The 16,932-nt window shown below is 35.9% G+C and overlaps 2 protein-coding genes across 3 annotated transcripts in view; both read left to right on the top strand.

Annotated features, from left to right (window-relative positions):
- Positions 1–7,480: 7,480 nt before the first annotated feature.
- The window catches only part of LOC103505669 (tetratricopeptide repeat protein 7B-like), a 45,029-nt gene continuing 35,577 nt past the window's right edge, over positions 7,481–16,932 (top strand). The window contains exon 1 of the mRNA XM_026820953.1: positions 7,481–7,707. Within this exon, the coding sequence (XP_026676754.1) occupies positions 7,514–7,707 (194 nt within the window). The 5' untranslated portion in view covers positions 7,481–7,513. The remainder of the gene's footprint in view (positions 7,708–16,932) is intronic.
- LOC113465958 lies at positions 11,567–13,057 on the top strand. Of its 2 annotated transcripts, none has more exons than XM_026820959.1 (3): positions 11,567–11,939; positions 12,062–12,350; positions 12,700–13,057. In XM_026820959.1, exons 1-3 carry the CDS (start codon positions 11,714–11,716, stop codon positions 12,722–12,724), a joined length of 540 nt encoding a protein of 179 aa, XP_026676760.1. In that variant the 5' UTR covers positions 11,567–11,713; the 3' UTR covers positions 12,725–13,057. The 2 variants fall into 2 exon arrangements, with proteins under 2 accessions (XP_026676760.1, XP_026676759.1); XM_026820958.1 differs by having other exon boundaries at positions 11,567–11,948; positions 12,071–12,350.

Here is a 16,932-nt window from a genome sequence, read left to right as displayed (position 1 = left end):
TGAAAAATGTGATAATGATAAGAAATTGATTTAAATCTAATTAACGTAACGTTACCTACGTTGAAAATAAACTGTTCGGTAATGAGAACTCATCCCTATAGTGGCAAACTCACTAGGACTTTATATTTATAACTGACCCACGACTGAAGTTTCTCGCTTTGAGTTCATAGGTCGTCGCGACAAATTTCAAGATCAAAGCTCATTTTTGTGAGAAAATGTGAAAAAAAATCCCACAAAAACCAGTTTTTTGGCTTTTTGGTTTTCTGGACAAAATTTGCTCCACCACTTTCGTGTTCCTGGTAAAAAGACCTTTAATTTGATATGTATAGGTCGACCAGGTTTGGATAAGAGGGCACAGACAGACACATAAGACGACTCCGAAGCGAATACAATAGTCCGTCCCTATACCTTTTATTATTACCTACTTATGTAATTTAATGAAGGAAGGACGGACTAAAAAGTAAAATAAAAAAAATCTAAGAGAATGAAAACTCCGTTAGGGCAAAAAGTTACAATAAAAGGATAGGTAGGTACCTACCTCCTTACAAAAGAACGAGAAATATCTCTCTCTCTCTCTCTCCCTCTCTCTCTTTCTCTCTCTGTCCCTTGTTTCTTGTGCTATAATAGAACAGTCGCGCTTACTTGGGTGATGTTTCAAAGTCATAGAGCGGGAAAAACGAGGACCAACGGAATTTTTCTTTTTCTTCTACGACTTCTAGATCCCGAGATAAATCGATTTAAAAAATATCTACTGGTCAATCATAAACTTTGACGTCACCGCATACGCTCTCGTAGGCGATGACGTCACATCAAATGTCCCGAGCAAAGCTCCCTCGCAAGCAACACATTAATCTGTTTGTGCGCATGCATTTCTGCGCAATTCATGTTTGTGCGCATACCTACGTTTCTGCGCATCTCCTTAAGTCTGACGTCAGAGTTCAGAACTCTGACGGAAAATACTTAAAAATTGAATTTTCGACCTTTTACAGTTAATATTTCGGAGTTTTGATTTTGGATTTTTCCCAACTTTTTACATAGGAATCGACCATTTATTAATAATTTTTACCCATTTGCAACTGCTCCATTTCCATTATAAATAATAGGTATAGGTAGGTGCATTCATTTGATAAAATTTTGCACTCTTCCCTTTAGTTTTAATTAGAGAGACCACTTTTAGGTAGGTACCTACCACATAACAATCAAGAGTTCAACGTTCAAGGTCGCGCTTCGCGCTCCCGGGGCTTCGCGGGTTTGAGCATAGGGTCGCGCTTCGCGCTCCCTTGTTTACAATGTTTACGGTTGCGCTGCGCGCTCTTGGGGCTTCGCGGTGTTAAGCATAGGGTCGCTCTTCGCGCTCCCTATTACTACATAATATATGTACCTATTTATATACATACTTTCATGTAATGATTTAAAATCAATACTAGAGCCCGTTCTTCCTTTTATTGTTTCCTAATAACTACCAATATAATGTTTAAGTCCCCCATCCCCCATCCATTTATTGGCCTTGCTCGGCGTAGCTTAACATAGATGACGCTAAAACCGGTCCTAAATTAACGACTGAAGTTTCTCGCTTTGAGTTCATAGGTCGTCGCGACAAATTTCAAGATCAAAGCTCATTTTTGTGAGAAAATGTGAAAAAAATCCCACAAAAACCAGTTTTTTGGCTTTTTGGTTTTCTGGACAAAATATGCTCCACCACTTGCGTGTTCCTGGTAAAAAGACCTTTAATTTGATATGTATTGTATAGGTCGATCAGGTTTGGATAAGTGGGGACAGACAGACAGACACCGAAGCGAATACAATAGTCCGTCCCTATACCTTTTATTATTACCTACTATTGTAATTTAATAAAGGAAGGACGGACTAAAAAGTAAAATAAAAAAAATCTAAGAGAAAGAAAACTCCGTTAGGGCAAAAAGTTAAAATAAGAGAGTAGGTACCTACCTCCTTACAAAAGAACGAGAAATATCTCTCTCTCTCTCTCTCTCTCTCTCTCTCTCTCTCTCTCTCTCTCTCTCTCTCTCTCTTTCTCTCTCCCTCTCTCTCTGTCCCTTTTTTCTTGTGCTATAATTTCCATTATAAATAGATATAGGTAGGTGCATTCATTTGATAAAATTTTGCACTCTTCCAGTCTTCCCTTTAGTTTTAATTAGAGAGACCACTTTTAGGTAGGTACCACATAACAATCAAGAGTTCAACGTTCAACTGTTCAAAATTTCAAATCTGTCAACCGCCTACCTACCTACTTCTAGAATTTTTGAAAATCCGTATTTTCCGCTATAATTTTCGCATACCCGCAAGGTTGTCCAATGAGGTTAAAATATTGTGGATTTGATTCAATATTTGAAAAAAAGTGAAGCGTAAAACTTCGAGGACTTAAATTATTATTGTATGTAGGTACTTAGTTTTAAAAAGCAACTACATTATACGTAAACAAATTTCGTATTTGGCCAATATTGATTGAGAGAGTAACTCCGACCAATGTATCTTCATAGTTAGGTACCTAGTTTCTTGCAAAGGTCATTTTCAAGTAATGGGTTCAAGTATCCCAGGCCGCGTCAAGTTACCCCAATATACTTTACAACATCTCTGTTGTGCGATTAAAGAGCAACTACATTATACGTAAACAAATTTCGTATTTGGCCAATATTGATTGAGAGAGTAACTCCGACCAATGTATCTTCATAGGTAGGTACCTAGTTTCTTACAAAGGTCATTTTCAAGTAATGGGTTCAAGTATCCCAGGCCGCGTCAAGTTACCCCAATGTACTTTACAACATCTCTGTTGTACGCACAGAGAAAAAATGTAGGGGAAGTTTGACCACAGAGATTTTTTTACAATTTTTTTTCCAAAAACAAAACATGAATAACATGATCCTGTTTTTTGGTGTTTTTTGTAAACTTTTATCTAGTGATAAGTTCGTCCAAGTCAAAGATAAACCATTTTCTTTTCAATCCACTGAGATGTATCTTCCGAAGATTTTTTTCTACTCATAAGAGATCAAAAATAAGACGACACATTCATTCTAGCACCTTTTTTTTAACTGCGTGGATAGATATCTAGTAAGAAACCTATTCCATCTGAAACAACAACAGCTAGCTACCTATATTTCCTTAGAATATGTCAGTATTGAAGAGTTGTCTCGTAGGGTAGGTAGTTCTTTATTGAAAAGAAGTGAACAATGCAAGACTTTGGCAGTCATTTGATACGGCAAGGCGCAAGGTTCCTTTCTTCCAGTATAAACAGGGAACAATACACGGATGTGACTAAATACTTAGTTGCACATACTAACATAGAAGTTAAATACACAGTAGAAGTTAAATACATAGTAGCACATACTGACATAGAAGTTAAATACACATTCTATTTGAATTTTTTCCGTAATTGTACTCTATGACGTTTGAAGCATTTATCCTGTCTAGAAGGAACAAATCTAATCCTCATCCTGAATGTTCACAGGCTGGTGTTGCATTGGACTCGCATTTACTACTCGGCAAGCTGTTCTATACTATTGGGAATTATGAGGAGGCTCTTAGCCACTTCTACCAGGCTGAACTACACGCCTTGACGGAGAAATCATTGCCGAGTCGAAGCATCAAAATAGTCGCCGAGTCCTATGCAATTAAAGGTAATGTTCCCAATTTTCTTCCAACACTAATAAAATAATTTGCACAACTATCAAAAATTTAAAATTAAAAGTTAAAAGAACGTTGCATAAAAAAACTCCATTTCGGGTGATGGACCTCAATCCAAATTTTTCAATTGGACCTTTTTCTTGCTTGTTTCTTTTTGTTTTTCTCTCCACACACCTAAACTTAGTTCAAAATGTATGTAATAAAATAATTTGCACAACTATCAAAAATTTAAAATTAAAAGTTAAAAGAACGTTGCATAAAAAAACTCCATTTCGAGTGATGGACCTCAATCCAAATTTTTCAATTGGACCTTTTTCTTGCTTGTTTCTTTTTGTCTTTCTCTCCACACACCTAAACTTAGTTAAAAATGTATGACTTATTGACCTCTGCTTATGTAAGTATTTTTCTTAACATTATCCATTATAAAAAGAAAACATTATCCATAGTTTATCTCGTAACATTATCCGTGTTTATTTGCTTTCGTGTTGCACTGTGCACACAATGACTGAAATTCCCGTCGCGTGTCGCACTTATGGCTACAATTTTCAAGACTTTTTCATAATCATACTAAAAAAAATGAAAAAAAAAAAAAAATTCGTAATAATTTTTCATGACAAGATATTACATTTTATGTTGTGCGAATCCCTGACCCTGTCTATCTGAGAGTCATTAGCAGAACCATTATAATGATTACATTGTGTTACATTATTGAGTTAGTCGTAACAAATGTCAAAGTGTTTACATAATAAAGTAACGTTCCATCAGTTCCATGCTCCTCGACCCGTCTGGGAGCTCTTGGGTTCCTTTGTCCCTACATTTGGTACTTTGTCCCTGTTTGAAAATAAATTTGATGAAATCTTAGGACCGATTCGGTGAAACCAGGGATCTATTTCACGAAGAGATTATCACTACCTTTTATTCTGTTAGCATGATCGGATATAACTTGTTCTAAGCTGACACAGAACCATTATAATGATTACATTGTGTTACATTATTGAGTTAGTCGTAACAAATGTCAAAGTGTTTACATAATAAAGTAACGTTCCATGCTCCTCGACCCGTCTGGGAGCTCTTGGGTTCCTTTGTCCCTACATTTGGTACTTTGTCCCTGTTTGAAAATAAATTTGATGAAATCTTAGGACCGATTTGGTGAAACTAGGGATCTATTTCACGATTTCACGAAGAGATTATGACTACCTTTTATTCTGTTAGCATGATCGGATATAACTTGTTCTAAGCTGACATTCCCTAGACGATGAACAATATTTCTGCTTTATTTATTATTTAAGCGAATATTAGAGCCCGAAAAACTGATTGAATTCTTCAGTTCCCCCTGGGAATGTTCAATCCAGTAGTGGTACTAAAATATCAGAAAGTCACTCAACTGTTAGTAGAAAATTAAAGTCATAATGTTACCAGATTTTTCACTCCTCAAAATCATCGGGAGGGTCGTCTGTAAAAATCCAATTTGGCTCTCTGTGGTTAAAAAGAAAGAATGACAAAATGAATCGTAAACAAAAAGGATGACGAGGGAGTAGAAGAAGAAGAAGAAGAAGAAGAAGAAGAAGAAGAAGAAGAAGAAGAAGAAGAAGAAGAAGAAGAAGAGGTAGAAATGGTAAAAGAAGCAGAAGTAAGAAAAAAAGAGGAAAGGAGAAAAAGAATAACCAGAAAGAAGTAGGAGAAAAAGGAGGAGAAGCAGATGAAATGTCTAAAGAGAAAGAAGCAATAGCAGCAGAAATACTTACATATGAAAAGAAAGAAAAGTAAAAGGAAAATGAAAAGATAAAGGAAAGAGAAGGCAGAGATAGATGATGGAGGAGTTAGAAGAAATAAAGAAATGACGAACAAGATAGAAATCAAGAAAGAGAATGGAAAAGACTTTCGAGAGGATAGGGATATCTCTACTAGTGTATTTACACCTCTTTATACTTCCTAATGGTTTAGGAAACCTAGAAATAATATACCTAATACCTGGATTTTAAATGTTCTTGTCCAACGAAAGCACAAGAAAGTTAACTTTGTATAGAAAATTGATTTAATAATTACTGTTAAAGGAGAATCTTGCTTTGTAAAAATAAATCAAGTAAATTAATTAAAAATTATGTATTTAATTTTAATATTATTAAACAAAATGAAGTGTTAATGTCTTTTATTTTGAAAGGTAAAACACAAATACATAGCTCTAACTAAAGGAAAATGATATCTTAGTTTGAAGTATAAACGCTACCTAACCTATTTGTTACATATGGATAGATAAAGTTAAATGTGTTAAAATGCAATAAAGTGAAAATGGAAAAAAATGTAGAGAATTAATTACGTTGAATAGATATTCCCTTTTACATAAATCGATCTCTCACGAAGCATTTGTGTCCTTTTTCCTGTGTAATTGAGTCCTGTCCTACATGTTTAGTTCTAATAATTTTTTTTGCTAACATCAAGCTCACTGAAAACTTTGAAATCTGAGCTCTAAAATGCAGAGGTAATAAAATAAAATGCATGTTAAAGGCTGACTAAGAGTATTCTTCAGTGATTGATAGGTAGTAAACCCATCATACTAATGTGTTTTACTGTCGCAATAGAAAATATGTTTCCGAATATGTTTTTCTTACAAATGCCATCAATTCTCTTTTAGATAAGCGGTCCAACATTTTCTTCTTCAAATAACCTGATTAAGATGTTGGACTCCAAGTTCTCTTTTTTTTTTTTTTTTTTTTTTTTTGCTGACATCAAGCTCACTGAAAACTTCGAAATCTGAGCTCTAAAATGCAGAGGTAATAAAATAAAATGCATGTTAAAGGCTGACTAAGAGTATTTTTCAGTGATTGATGGGTAGTAAACCCATCAAATCATACTAATGTGTTTTACTGTCGCCATAGATAATATGATTCCGAATATGTTTTTCTTACAAATGCTATCAATTCTCTTTTAGATAAGCGGTCCAACATTTTCTTCTTCAAATAACCTGATTAAGATGTTGGACCCAAAAAATGTAATTAAAATTAAGGTGTAATAATTTTTTTCTATTGTTAGTTTTCTAGTAAGTTAATTTGGCCAAAAATGTAATTAAAATTAAGGTGTAATAATTTTTTTCCATTGTTAGTTTCCTAGTAAGTTAATTTGGCCAAAAATGTAATTAAAATTAAGGTGTAATAATTTTTTTCTATTGTTAGTTTTCTAGTAAGTTAATTTGGCCAAAAATGTAATTAAAATTGAGGTGTAATATTTTTTTTCTATTGTTAGTTTCTAGTAAGTTAATTTGGCCAAAAATGTAATTAAAATTGAGGTGTAATAATTTTTTTCCATTGTTAGTTTCCTAGTAAGTTAATTTGGCCAAAAATGTAATTAAAATTAAGGTGTAATAATTTTTTTCCATTGTTAGTTTTCTAGTAAGTTAATTTGGCCAAAAATGTAATTAAAATTGAGGTGTAATATTTTTTTCCATTGTTAGTTTCCTAGTAAGTTAATTTGGCCAAAAATGTAATTAAAATTAAGGTGTAATAATTTTTTTCCATTGTTAGTTTTCTAGTAAGTTAATTTGGCCAAAAATGTAATTAAAATTGAGGTGTAATATTTTTTTTCTATTGTTAGTTTCCTAGTGGGTATCACAGTATCACGCTGGAGGTCTCGGGTCAAAGTTTTTTATGCTCTGTGCTTGGATTTCGGGGTACACTCAGCCTCGTGAAGACAATTGAGTAGCTAATTTAATCGAGTTGCGACCAGTGGTGGCATTACGAGTGAAAAAATATCGATGATAAATGAGAATTAACAGAAAAGGAGGCTCTTGGTAATTCTGTGACACCCACAAAAGTTGCTTTACCACAAATATTTGATTTTTGTTTCAAACAAACTAAAAACTCTCTCTCCCTTATTCGAAATGTTTCGGTTTCAGCTAGCAGAAGGAATCAAGTGGGTCCAGAAAGCTCTGTCCCGGGAGCAGGCTCATCCCCAGAATCTCCTCTCCCGATGTTATCTCTTCCTTGGTATAGGTTACCATTATAGTGCCGTCAATACACATGTCAAGAACAAAAGCAAAACATTCCACTCGCTCTCTCAAGAATCATTCCTCAAGTAAGTTTCCTTCAGGAATTAAAAAAAAAATCGAAGAGCTATAGGTATATAAAAGTTTCCTTGAGGAAGTGATGGAACTGCTGGCAAAAAAGGGACACTTTAGTCATATACGGGCAGTCTAAATAAATTATTGAATTTGTGTCTAACCAAACTAATGATCTCTTGTTTCCTTTCATCCAGCGCTCTGAAGATTGTTTAACTTTTGGATTAAATAATTTGATTGGTTGATTTCAAAGTTTTAAACTCACTTTGTGGGCCCGGCCAGTGAATTTGTGTAATCAAACTAATGATCTCTTGTTTTCTTTCATCCAGTGCTCTCAAGCTAGACCCAAACGATCATCATGATGGTTTTAGATGCATTATTAGTTAGGATGATATCAACAGGGTGTATTGTGTGGAAATCTGCAGTACGTTTATGACTACAGTCTCAGCCTTGTTAGCTTGGAAGGTAGCGTGTCCGCCTTGTAAGCGCTAGATAACGGGTCCGATTCCCGATCAGGGGAGAACTTGAAGAGATAAGGTTCGTTCTGGGAACGGCTGGACTCGTTTTAGGAATAATCAGGATTAATTCCACAGTTTGGGCTTACCAAAAGTGGCAAACAATGGAAGGACCTGCGTTGAACTGGATTGCTACAAAGTTCCAGGTTTTCAACTAGCCTTTATTTTTTCTTTCGCAATGCTGAGTCCTGAAAATTTCTGTTATCGCCAAGCAGAGTCCTTAAGATTGGACCTTTCTAAGGACGCTAATAACCCCTTAAAAGACCGATTTCACCAAATCAAAATGACCTATTGGTTTTAAGTTTCAAAATCAAAATCTGTCAGGGAGCTAGGAGCTAATATTTGCAGTTTTTCCCCTCAGGGTCCCATTCGCCTCAGCCGTCAATCAACACGAATTTCAAGAGTGTGGGCATCATTTTAGAGACGGCACTACAGAGAGCGCCTCTCCTCTACATCAAATCTAACAAACTGGCGGCTGCTGTTACTTGTTACAGGTTAGTACTTTGCCTAGCTCAATTTTATAAGTTTAGGGATTAGAATTACTCCATTTGGACTGTTAGCTTTTAGAACTACAAGTTTAATCAAATATCTCTCTATTGAAGGACTTTCCCATTTTTCCCACCAGAGATCTCTTTCTCTATTTTTTCGTTTCCTGGATTTGTTTTCCTTTTAAGTAAGATGTTTTCTTCGAAGTCGGACATTGACTTGAGAATAAATAATAAATCTTTGTAAATTTATTATTTATCAAACAAATTTCGTTGACGCCCAATTATGAATGAACTATTTTTTAAGGAAAAAAAAAAAAAAAAAAAAAATATATTTATCAAAAAAATTTTGTTGACGCCCAATTTAGAATGAACTTTTTTTTAAGGAAAAAAAAAAAAAAAAAAAAATCAGCCTGAGTTGAAGTTCAGCCTCTCTTTTGTTTGCAGGAATTGGCTGTCAGCTATTGAAGCAACGGGGACACATGCTTTGAGGTTAAGTTTTACCAGACAGCTAGCCGAACTCATTCTGCGAGGAGTCTCGGGAAAATTGTATACTGCCCCTCCTAACCCTGGTAATTATTAGCTTTATTCAATTCATATTTGATTCAATAAATTTACTGTGTAGGTTGTAGGACTTATAACAAGCAAATTAGACACAATTTAATTACAAAAATTACCATGCAAATTAATAAAATATTGACGCCAGAACAAAATGTCAGCTTCAAAAAAGATCGAGGATGACGACAAAGGTCGATCCTTTGGAACGGGAAAACGCGAAGAAAAAGAAGAAGACATTTCATTTTATAATCAAATATTATTGTCGTTTTCGTATAGATGAGAGATTAAAATGATAACGGATCTTTTTTCTAGAAACTTTAATAACAAGAGATATTTTGATATACAATATGTTTTCCAAGAAACTAACTGATTTCTTCTCTTTCAGCCATCAAAAAGAACACGGGAAATCCTTGGAAGCCACAAACGTATTACGGAGTGAATTTGTTCATACCCAGAAATGAATTCGAAGAAGTGTTATTGCTACTCATTATCAGGTAAATATTTCAATTTATATGATTTATAGGCAAACATTATAAAAACTTTATAAGTAATAACGCTATTGTTATTTATCATCCGATAAATACGTATTTCAATTTTGAGGCAACTATATATTTCAATTTTGAGGGAAATATAATAAAAACTGCTCAAGTAATAACACGAACTTTGTGTAATTGGCTATTTCCTTGGAACACATCACATGCCTTCAGGCACACTCCATTTGTCAAGGGTTTAGGCATTATCTTGCCCTTGGGATCAATTTAATTTGAAGAAACCATTTATGAAAAATTCACCAGCCAGTTTACACACCAAAAGGCTTTCATCACTCATATTTGTCCTAGAAAAAATATGCATACCAAAATTCACACTAATTTCCAGTGAAATCGTTTACACTTATTCAAGTTCCTTGTATATTCTAGTGACTTAGTAATCTGAACTTTACACATTACACAATTCTGTTTCTTGTTTCCAGTGAAGCTATGGCAGTCAAGGAAGCAGTACTCAGTCAATCTCCGGAATTCAAAGACGCCAGGATAAGGGCGTTCAGAAATGCCACAGCCATCTACGACCTGCTTACTGTGATACTAACCAAGTGGTCGCAGTTTTCATTGTTGAAAGAGGTAAGAGATATTAACCCAACAACAATCAAACTTTCACCAAACTACTTTATTTTTCAAGGTCTTTTATGTTGGGTGTTGAAATTTGCGGGTTCCTATTTAAGATTTCAAAGAAATGCCACAGCCATCTACGACCTGCTTACTGTGATACTAACCAAGTGGTCGCAGTTTTCATTGTTGAAAGAGGTAAGAGATATTACCCAACAACAATCAAACTTTCACCAAACTACTTTATTTTTCAAGGTCTTTTATGTTGGGTGTTTGCGGGTTCCTATTTAAGATTTCAAAGTTGACGCCCCTGGGGCCGCCCCTGATAATGTTTAAAAAATTAAACCCAGCGGAAAATGTTTCCCCCTAAATATACCTTATTGGTATTAGATATATCTAATTAGATATTATCTTATTAGATATAATTTCGGAAAACCGAAATCCGAAATTCAAGTCCATTCTCCAAATATTTCGCGTGGCTCTTTTTTTTCTGAAAAACTCTGTATGATCATTTCCATGTTTTTGTTTCAGTCCTTAGAACGAGCCCTGAAGTTTTCCTACGGAGAAGCCCACGTGTGGGTTCAGTACGCTCTGTGTTTGGACTCTATGGGGCACTTTGACCTGGCTCTAAATGTATTAGATCAAGTAGCTCGTCTTACCCCGACCAAAGTATTACCGTGTTTGCTGGCGGCTAGGATGTGCTTCCAGAATTTGAATAAGGTAAAGTGAACCAGAAATTGATACTTTGGTTGTGTATTCGGTTTTTCATTACTAACTGGTGTTGTCCCCTGTGATATTGGTTTTGGTAAGTTTTCTATTTTGGTTTGGGAATTTACATCAATTGTATTTACTTTATCTTGACTAGATGATGATACTTTTGTTATAGTTTGTGGTAAGTTATCCACAAGAGGCTTGTTGGGTATAGAACTTGTTGATGTAGACGGAGATACCTTGGTAGTTTGATTTGTCAATTTTTCTACTGGAGGGGTTGCCACAGGACTTGTTGGGGTGTTCAGTTTTTCCTTGCTAGCTACCGGTGAAATCTTCGAGGGTTGTCTTGATAAGCTTTCTACCTTTACTATATTGTTGATTCTATCTTCAGTTTCTGACAGCACTTTAGTTGCTGATTTGGGTAAGTTTTCCTCTGTTTGCTTTATTTGTGTATTGGATTTTTCGTTAGTATCTATTGGTGAAACCTTTGATGTTGCTTTTTCAACCTTCGTTGCAGGACTTGTTTCTTTTGTTGGTTCGTTTTTAGTAATATTAGTTGAAATTGTGATCTTTGATGAGGATTTTAATAGTTTTTCTTCTAATGGAGTCTGTTTTTGTTCAACAGTCGGTTTATTTACTTGTCCCTTTGTAATGGATATTGAGGTTTCGACTGCCTTTGGACTAGTCACAGTACTATCTGATGTGTTTACTTTATTATTACTACCTGGTGATTGTACTTTTGTTCCTGGTTTTGGTACGTTTTCTATCGTTGGCTGTTTTAAAGGACTTGTTGGTGTATTCTGTTTTTCATTACTTCCTGATTGTGTAACGTTCTTGGGTGGGTTCTGTAAGCTCTCCATTGTAGGAGTTATCACAGGACTTGCAGGTGTATTTAGTTTTTCCTTGCTAGCTGTTGGTGATATTTTAGCAGATGGTTTTGGTAAGCTTTCCTGTCTCTCTATTGTAGGAGTTATCACAGGGCTTGCTGGTGCATCACAGGACTTGCAGGTGTATTTAGTTTTTCCTTGCTAGCTGTTGGTGATATTTTAGTAGATGGTTTTGGTAAGCTTTCCTGTCTCTCTATTGTAGGAGTTATCACAGGACTTGCTGGTGTATTTAGTTTTTCCTTGCTAACTGCTGGTGATATTTTAGTAGATGCTTTTGGTAAGCTTTCCTGTGTTGCCTTTAATGTAGAACTTGGTTGTGTATTCGGTTTTTCATTACTAACTGGTGTTGTCCCCTGTGATATTGGTTTTGGTAAGTTTTCTATTTTGGTTTGGGAATTCACATCATTTTAAAAGTAAGTGCATTGTATTATTTGTGTTATTCAACATTAATGAGAAGCTTTTTAAGAGGAGAAATGGAAAGAGGAAAACTTTGGGAAAACTTTGCAAAATGAAGAGAGTTGTAATCAGAAAAGCATGATTGAAGATGAAAGACAGTGGTGGAGATAAGAATAATGACAATGGTCGTCCGGAAGTATGAAATTGCAGAGAGAAGAAGGACAGAAAAGAAAGCCAGCTGCTCCGAGAACGAACCTTATTTGTTAGGATAATTTTCGCCCCCTACTTGTGACTGAGTAAAGTGTTTTCAAACCTTGAAGTTAAGCTTTAGTTCTAGTAGAAACAGTAATTCACATCAAATGTATTTACTTTATCTTGACTAGATGATGATACTTTTGTTATAGTTTGTGGTAAGTTATCCACAAGAGGCTTGTTGAGTATAGAACTTGTTGATGTAGACAGAGATACCTTGGTAGTTAGATTTGTCAATTTTTCTACTGGAGGGGTTGCCACAGGACTTGTTGGGGTGTTCAGTTTTTCCTTGCTAGCTACCGGTGAAATCTTCGAGGGTTGTCTTGATAAGCTTTCTACCTTTACTATATTGTTGATTCTATCTTCAGTTTCTGACAGCACTTTAGTTGCTGGTCTCGGTAAGTTTTCCTCTGTTTGCTTTATTTGTGTATTGGATTTTTCGTTAGTATTTATTGGTGAAACCTTTGATGTTGCTTTTGGCAAACTTTCCACTCCAGGTTTTGGAATGGGGCTTACGGGTGTAGTTACTTTTTCACATGCATTTGAAGTTGTGCTCTTTGAAGATGCTTCTTTTAGATGTATCTCTTTCACTTCGTCTACAGGACTCATTACAAATGTATTTGCAGAGGGAGATTCTAACTTAGATTTGTTTTCAGGCGATACAGACATTTGTTTATCGAGTAAAATGTTTGATTTTTTGGTTTCAATCGAAACATTTCCTGTTATATCCAGTTTCGGTAGAGATGGTTTCGTTTTATTGCTCTGGGCTGTTTCTATTACATTATCTACTGGAATGGGGCTTACGGGTGTAATTACTTTTTCACATGCATCTGGAGTTGTGCTCTTTGAAGATGCTTCTTTTAGATGTATCTCTTTCATTTCGTCTGCAGGTCTCATTACAAATGTATTTGCGGAGGGAGATTCTAACTTAGATTTGTTTTCAGGCGATACAGACATTTGTTTATCGAGTAAAATGTTTGATTTTTTGGTTTCACTCGAAACATTTCCTGTTATATCCAGTTTTGGTAGAGATGGTTTCGTTTTATTGCTCTGGGCTGTTTCTATTACATTATCTACTGTGGTTAGTGTTTGTTCTTTGTTATTTACAGTTTCGTTGGTATATTTTCTATTTTCAGTTTGTGAAGGAACATTGGATTTTGAATTGACTTTCTCCAGAGGAGGAACCCATGAACGGGGACAGTCCGGATAACCTATGATGAAACAGGGAGAGTAGTATTAGTTCAGTGAATTATAAATAGCGGAATTCCCAGGCACTTTCGACGAAGGCCTGAAAAGCCCTCTGTAAATAATACTATCCAGAAATAGGGTCACTATACGTTATAGGACTCCTGATTTCCCAATGGGGCTCAAGAACTCAGGAAATTACATCTATGCGGTGAAGATGAGTACCACATTTCATCAAAATCTGAACTAACCTTTCGAGAGTTAAAGTAACCACTAAGTGAAGACTAACGCTTGGAGAGTTTTCTACCACCTAACAGGGAGGAGTATCTCTCTTTTCGCCCATTTGATGAAGGACGTACCCCATGAACGGGGACAGTCCGGATAACCTATGATGAAACAGGGAGAGTAGTATTAGTTCAGTGAATTATAAATAGCGGAATTCCCAGGTACTTTCGACGAAGGCCTGAAAAGCCCTCTGTAGATAATACTATCCAGAAATAGGGTCACTATACGTTACAGGGCTCCTGATTTACCAATGGGGCTCAAGAACTCAGGAAATTACATCTATGCGGTGAAGATGAGTAGGTACCACATTTCATCAAAGTCTGAACTAACCTTTCGAGAGTTAAAGTAACCACTAAGTGAAGACTAACACTAACGCTTGGAGTGTTCTCTACCACCTAACAGGGAGGAGTATCTCTCTTTTCGCCCATTTGATGAAGGACGATTATCTACTGTGGTTAGTGTTTGTTCTTTGTTATTTACAGTTTCGTTGGTATATTTTCTATTTTCAGTTTGTGAAGGAACATTGGATGTTGAATTGACTTTCTCCAGAGGAGGACCTGATGTTTGTTCAGGAGTGAAAGGGGTATGGACTTTCATTTTCTTTTCTGCTGAATTTTCAGCCTTCGTTGTCGATTCTACATCAGGAGTAGGAGGAGGATGAAGTTTGGACTTCTTGTCTATCACAGTTGTTGCTTCTGTTGCCGGGGTAACTTCTGGTGATTTAACATTCAATGTATTACACATCACCACACGTGTCTAGTGTAGCTACATATTTCATTGCGACTGATCCCTGCTTTCGACTATCTTACTTCCCAGCGGGCGTTGTGGCCACTAAGTCGCGTACCCTATATTACACATCACCACACGTGTCTAGTGTAGCTACATATTTCATTGCGACTGATCCCTGCTTTCGACTATCTTACTTCCCAGCGGGCGGTGTGACCACTAAGTCGCGTAACCCTGGAAACTTACAAAACATAGCAGATGACTCCCACGGACCACATGTCTGTTCCGAAGCCGATGGCATCAAAATTGACAACCTCAGGAGCCACAAACTCAGGCGTTCCGAACAGGACCTGTAACTTCTTCTCCGGGTCAAACTTGCGGGCCAGGCACAGAAGCAGGTCATGGAGAGTCTAGCCTTGGTAGAATCCTCACTAATGGACTTCCCGGATAATTTGAACTTCAGTTTCCTCAAAGCCAATATTGAACTGCACCATGTCAGCGGAGAGGTGAGGGTTTTATTTTTCGGAGGGAATCAATATGACCAACTGGTAGTGTTCATTTTAGATGTTTAAAGTAATACATATAAGTATGAACTTGATTAGATTTTTGTCTATAGGAAATTGGACAAATAGTCATTTTGTTGGACAAATAGTAGAAAATTGGACGAAAAATAGTAATTTTGATTAGATTTTTTGCAGTAAAAGAGATTTTCAGCTTTTCAGTCTCACCTTGGGAGAATAAATTCTATTCTGATTTAACCCTACTATTATAAGAATTAATTATTTTTTATTCTAAACCTAGAGACCTAGACTTATCTATTCGCACTGTGATTTGATTTCAGGCCGCATTACAAACAGCGCGGCATATGTTAACCCTATGGAAGAACCTGTACGAAGATCAAACCAATTCTGAAATCTCAGATAACAAGAGTGTGTTCCAGCTGTATACTTCTGAACTATCTGATAAAGACACAAGTAAGTAGGCAAAATTTACGGGACATTTTATTTTACAAGATTCAAAGTATCCCCCTTTCTGAGGACCATAGTGTGTATGTGTAATATTTATCCAATGGAACATGCTATAGAACTCTGGCATCATTTTCTTTTAGTGGTAACAGAAATATATTATTTTCTTTCATAATCAAGAGTGTGTTCCAGCTGTATACTTCTGAACTATCTGATAAAGACACAAGTAAGTAGGCAAAATTTACGGGACATTTTATTTTACAACATCCAAAGTATCCCCCTTTCTGAGGACCATAGTGTGTATGTGTAATATTTATCCAATGGAACATGCTATAAAACTCTGGCATCATTTTCTTTTAGAGGTAACAAAAATATATTATTTTCTTTCATAAGATAAAATTCTGAAATTTTGTCATTGGGAATGTATTTTGGTCAGGAAAAAACAGTCACTTTTAGAGTGACCGAAGTTCTCGTGTTAAACTAAATCTTCTTTGCTTCCTCAGATTCCGTGCACACACATTCCCTCATCGCCGCCAAAGTAGAGCAAGCGCTATCCGACATTGCTTCCTCTATTAGTTCCTTTGCTCCCCGACCAGGGCCTCATAAAGCGTGGCAAATTCAACTTCAAATCTGGCTCCTACTGGCGGAGATATATCTGACGTTAGATCAAATCAATGCGGCCACGGCCTGTATCCAAGAGGCAACGCACATCTTTCCCCTCTCACATCACATAACGTATACGGTAAGACCGCTCATAATAGAATAGAATATATCCTGTTTATACTGCCTGAATGAGACTGAAAAGTTCCTTTACTCCCGCAGTCTAAACAAGGTCTTATGTATTTGGTACAGAATAGTTTTGTAATTTATGAATAAAAAACTTTGCTTGAATTAAAGAAAAGATAACAGTGCTTATTTATATTACTCGAATAGGAAGAGTCCCTTTGCTCCAGAAATAGATGGGCTAGTACTGTTATTGTGGTTAATTCTTCAAATTACTTATTTTTATTGGGAACAAAATTCCATATTTTTCAAAATATAACATCACGGGTGTTTGATTAGTTTTATATCCTGTGTCTCCTTCTCAAAAGTGACTTTTTAGTTTTTATTTACTTAGGGACCGACCGACATCGACACAACGATCTGCTATGGGTCTCTGTGAAGAAAAAACATA

This window comes from Diaphorina citri, unplaced genomic scaffold (assembly GCF_000475195.1).
Source record: "Diaphorina citri unplaced genomic scaffold, Diaci psyllid genome assembly version 1.1 scaffold188, whole genome shotgun sequence".
NCBI classification, from domain to species: domain Eukaryota; kingdom Metazoa; phylum Arthropoda; class Insecta; order Hemiptera; family Psyllidae; genus Diaphorina; species Diaphorina citri.
Note: the sequence above shows the minus strand (reverse complement) of the source record. Positions and strands in the feature narration are given on the sequence as shown.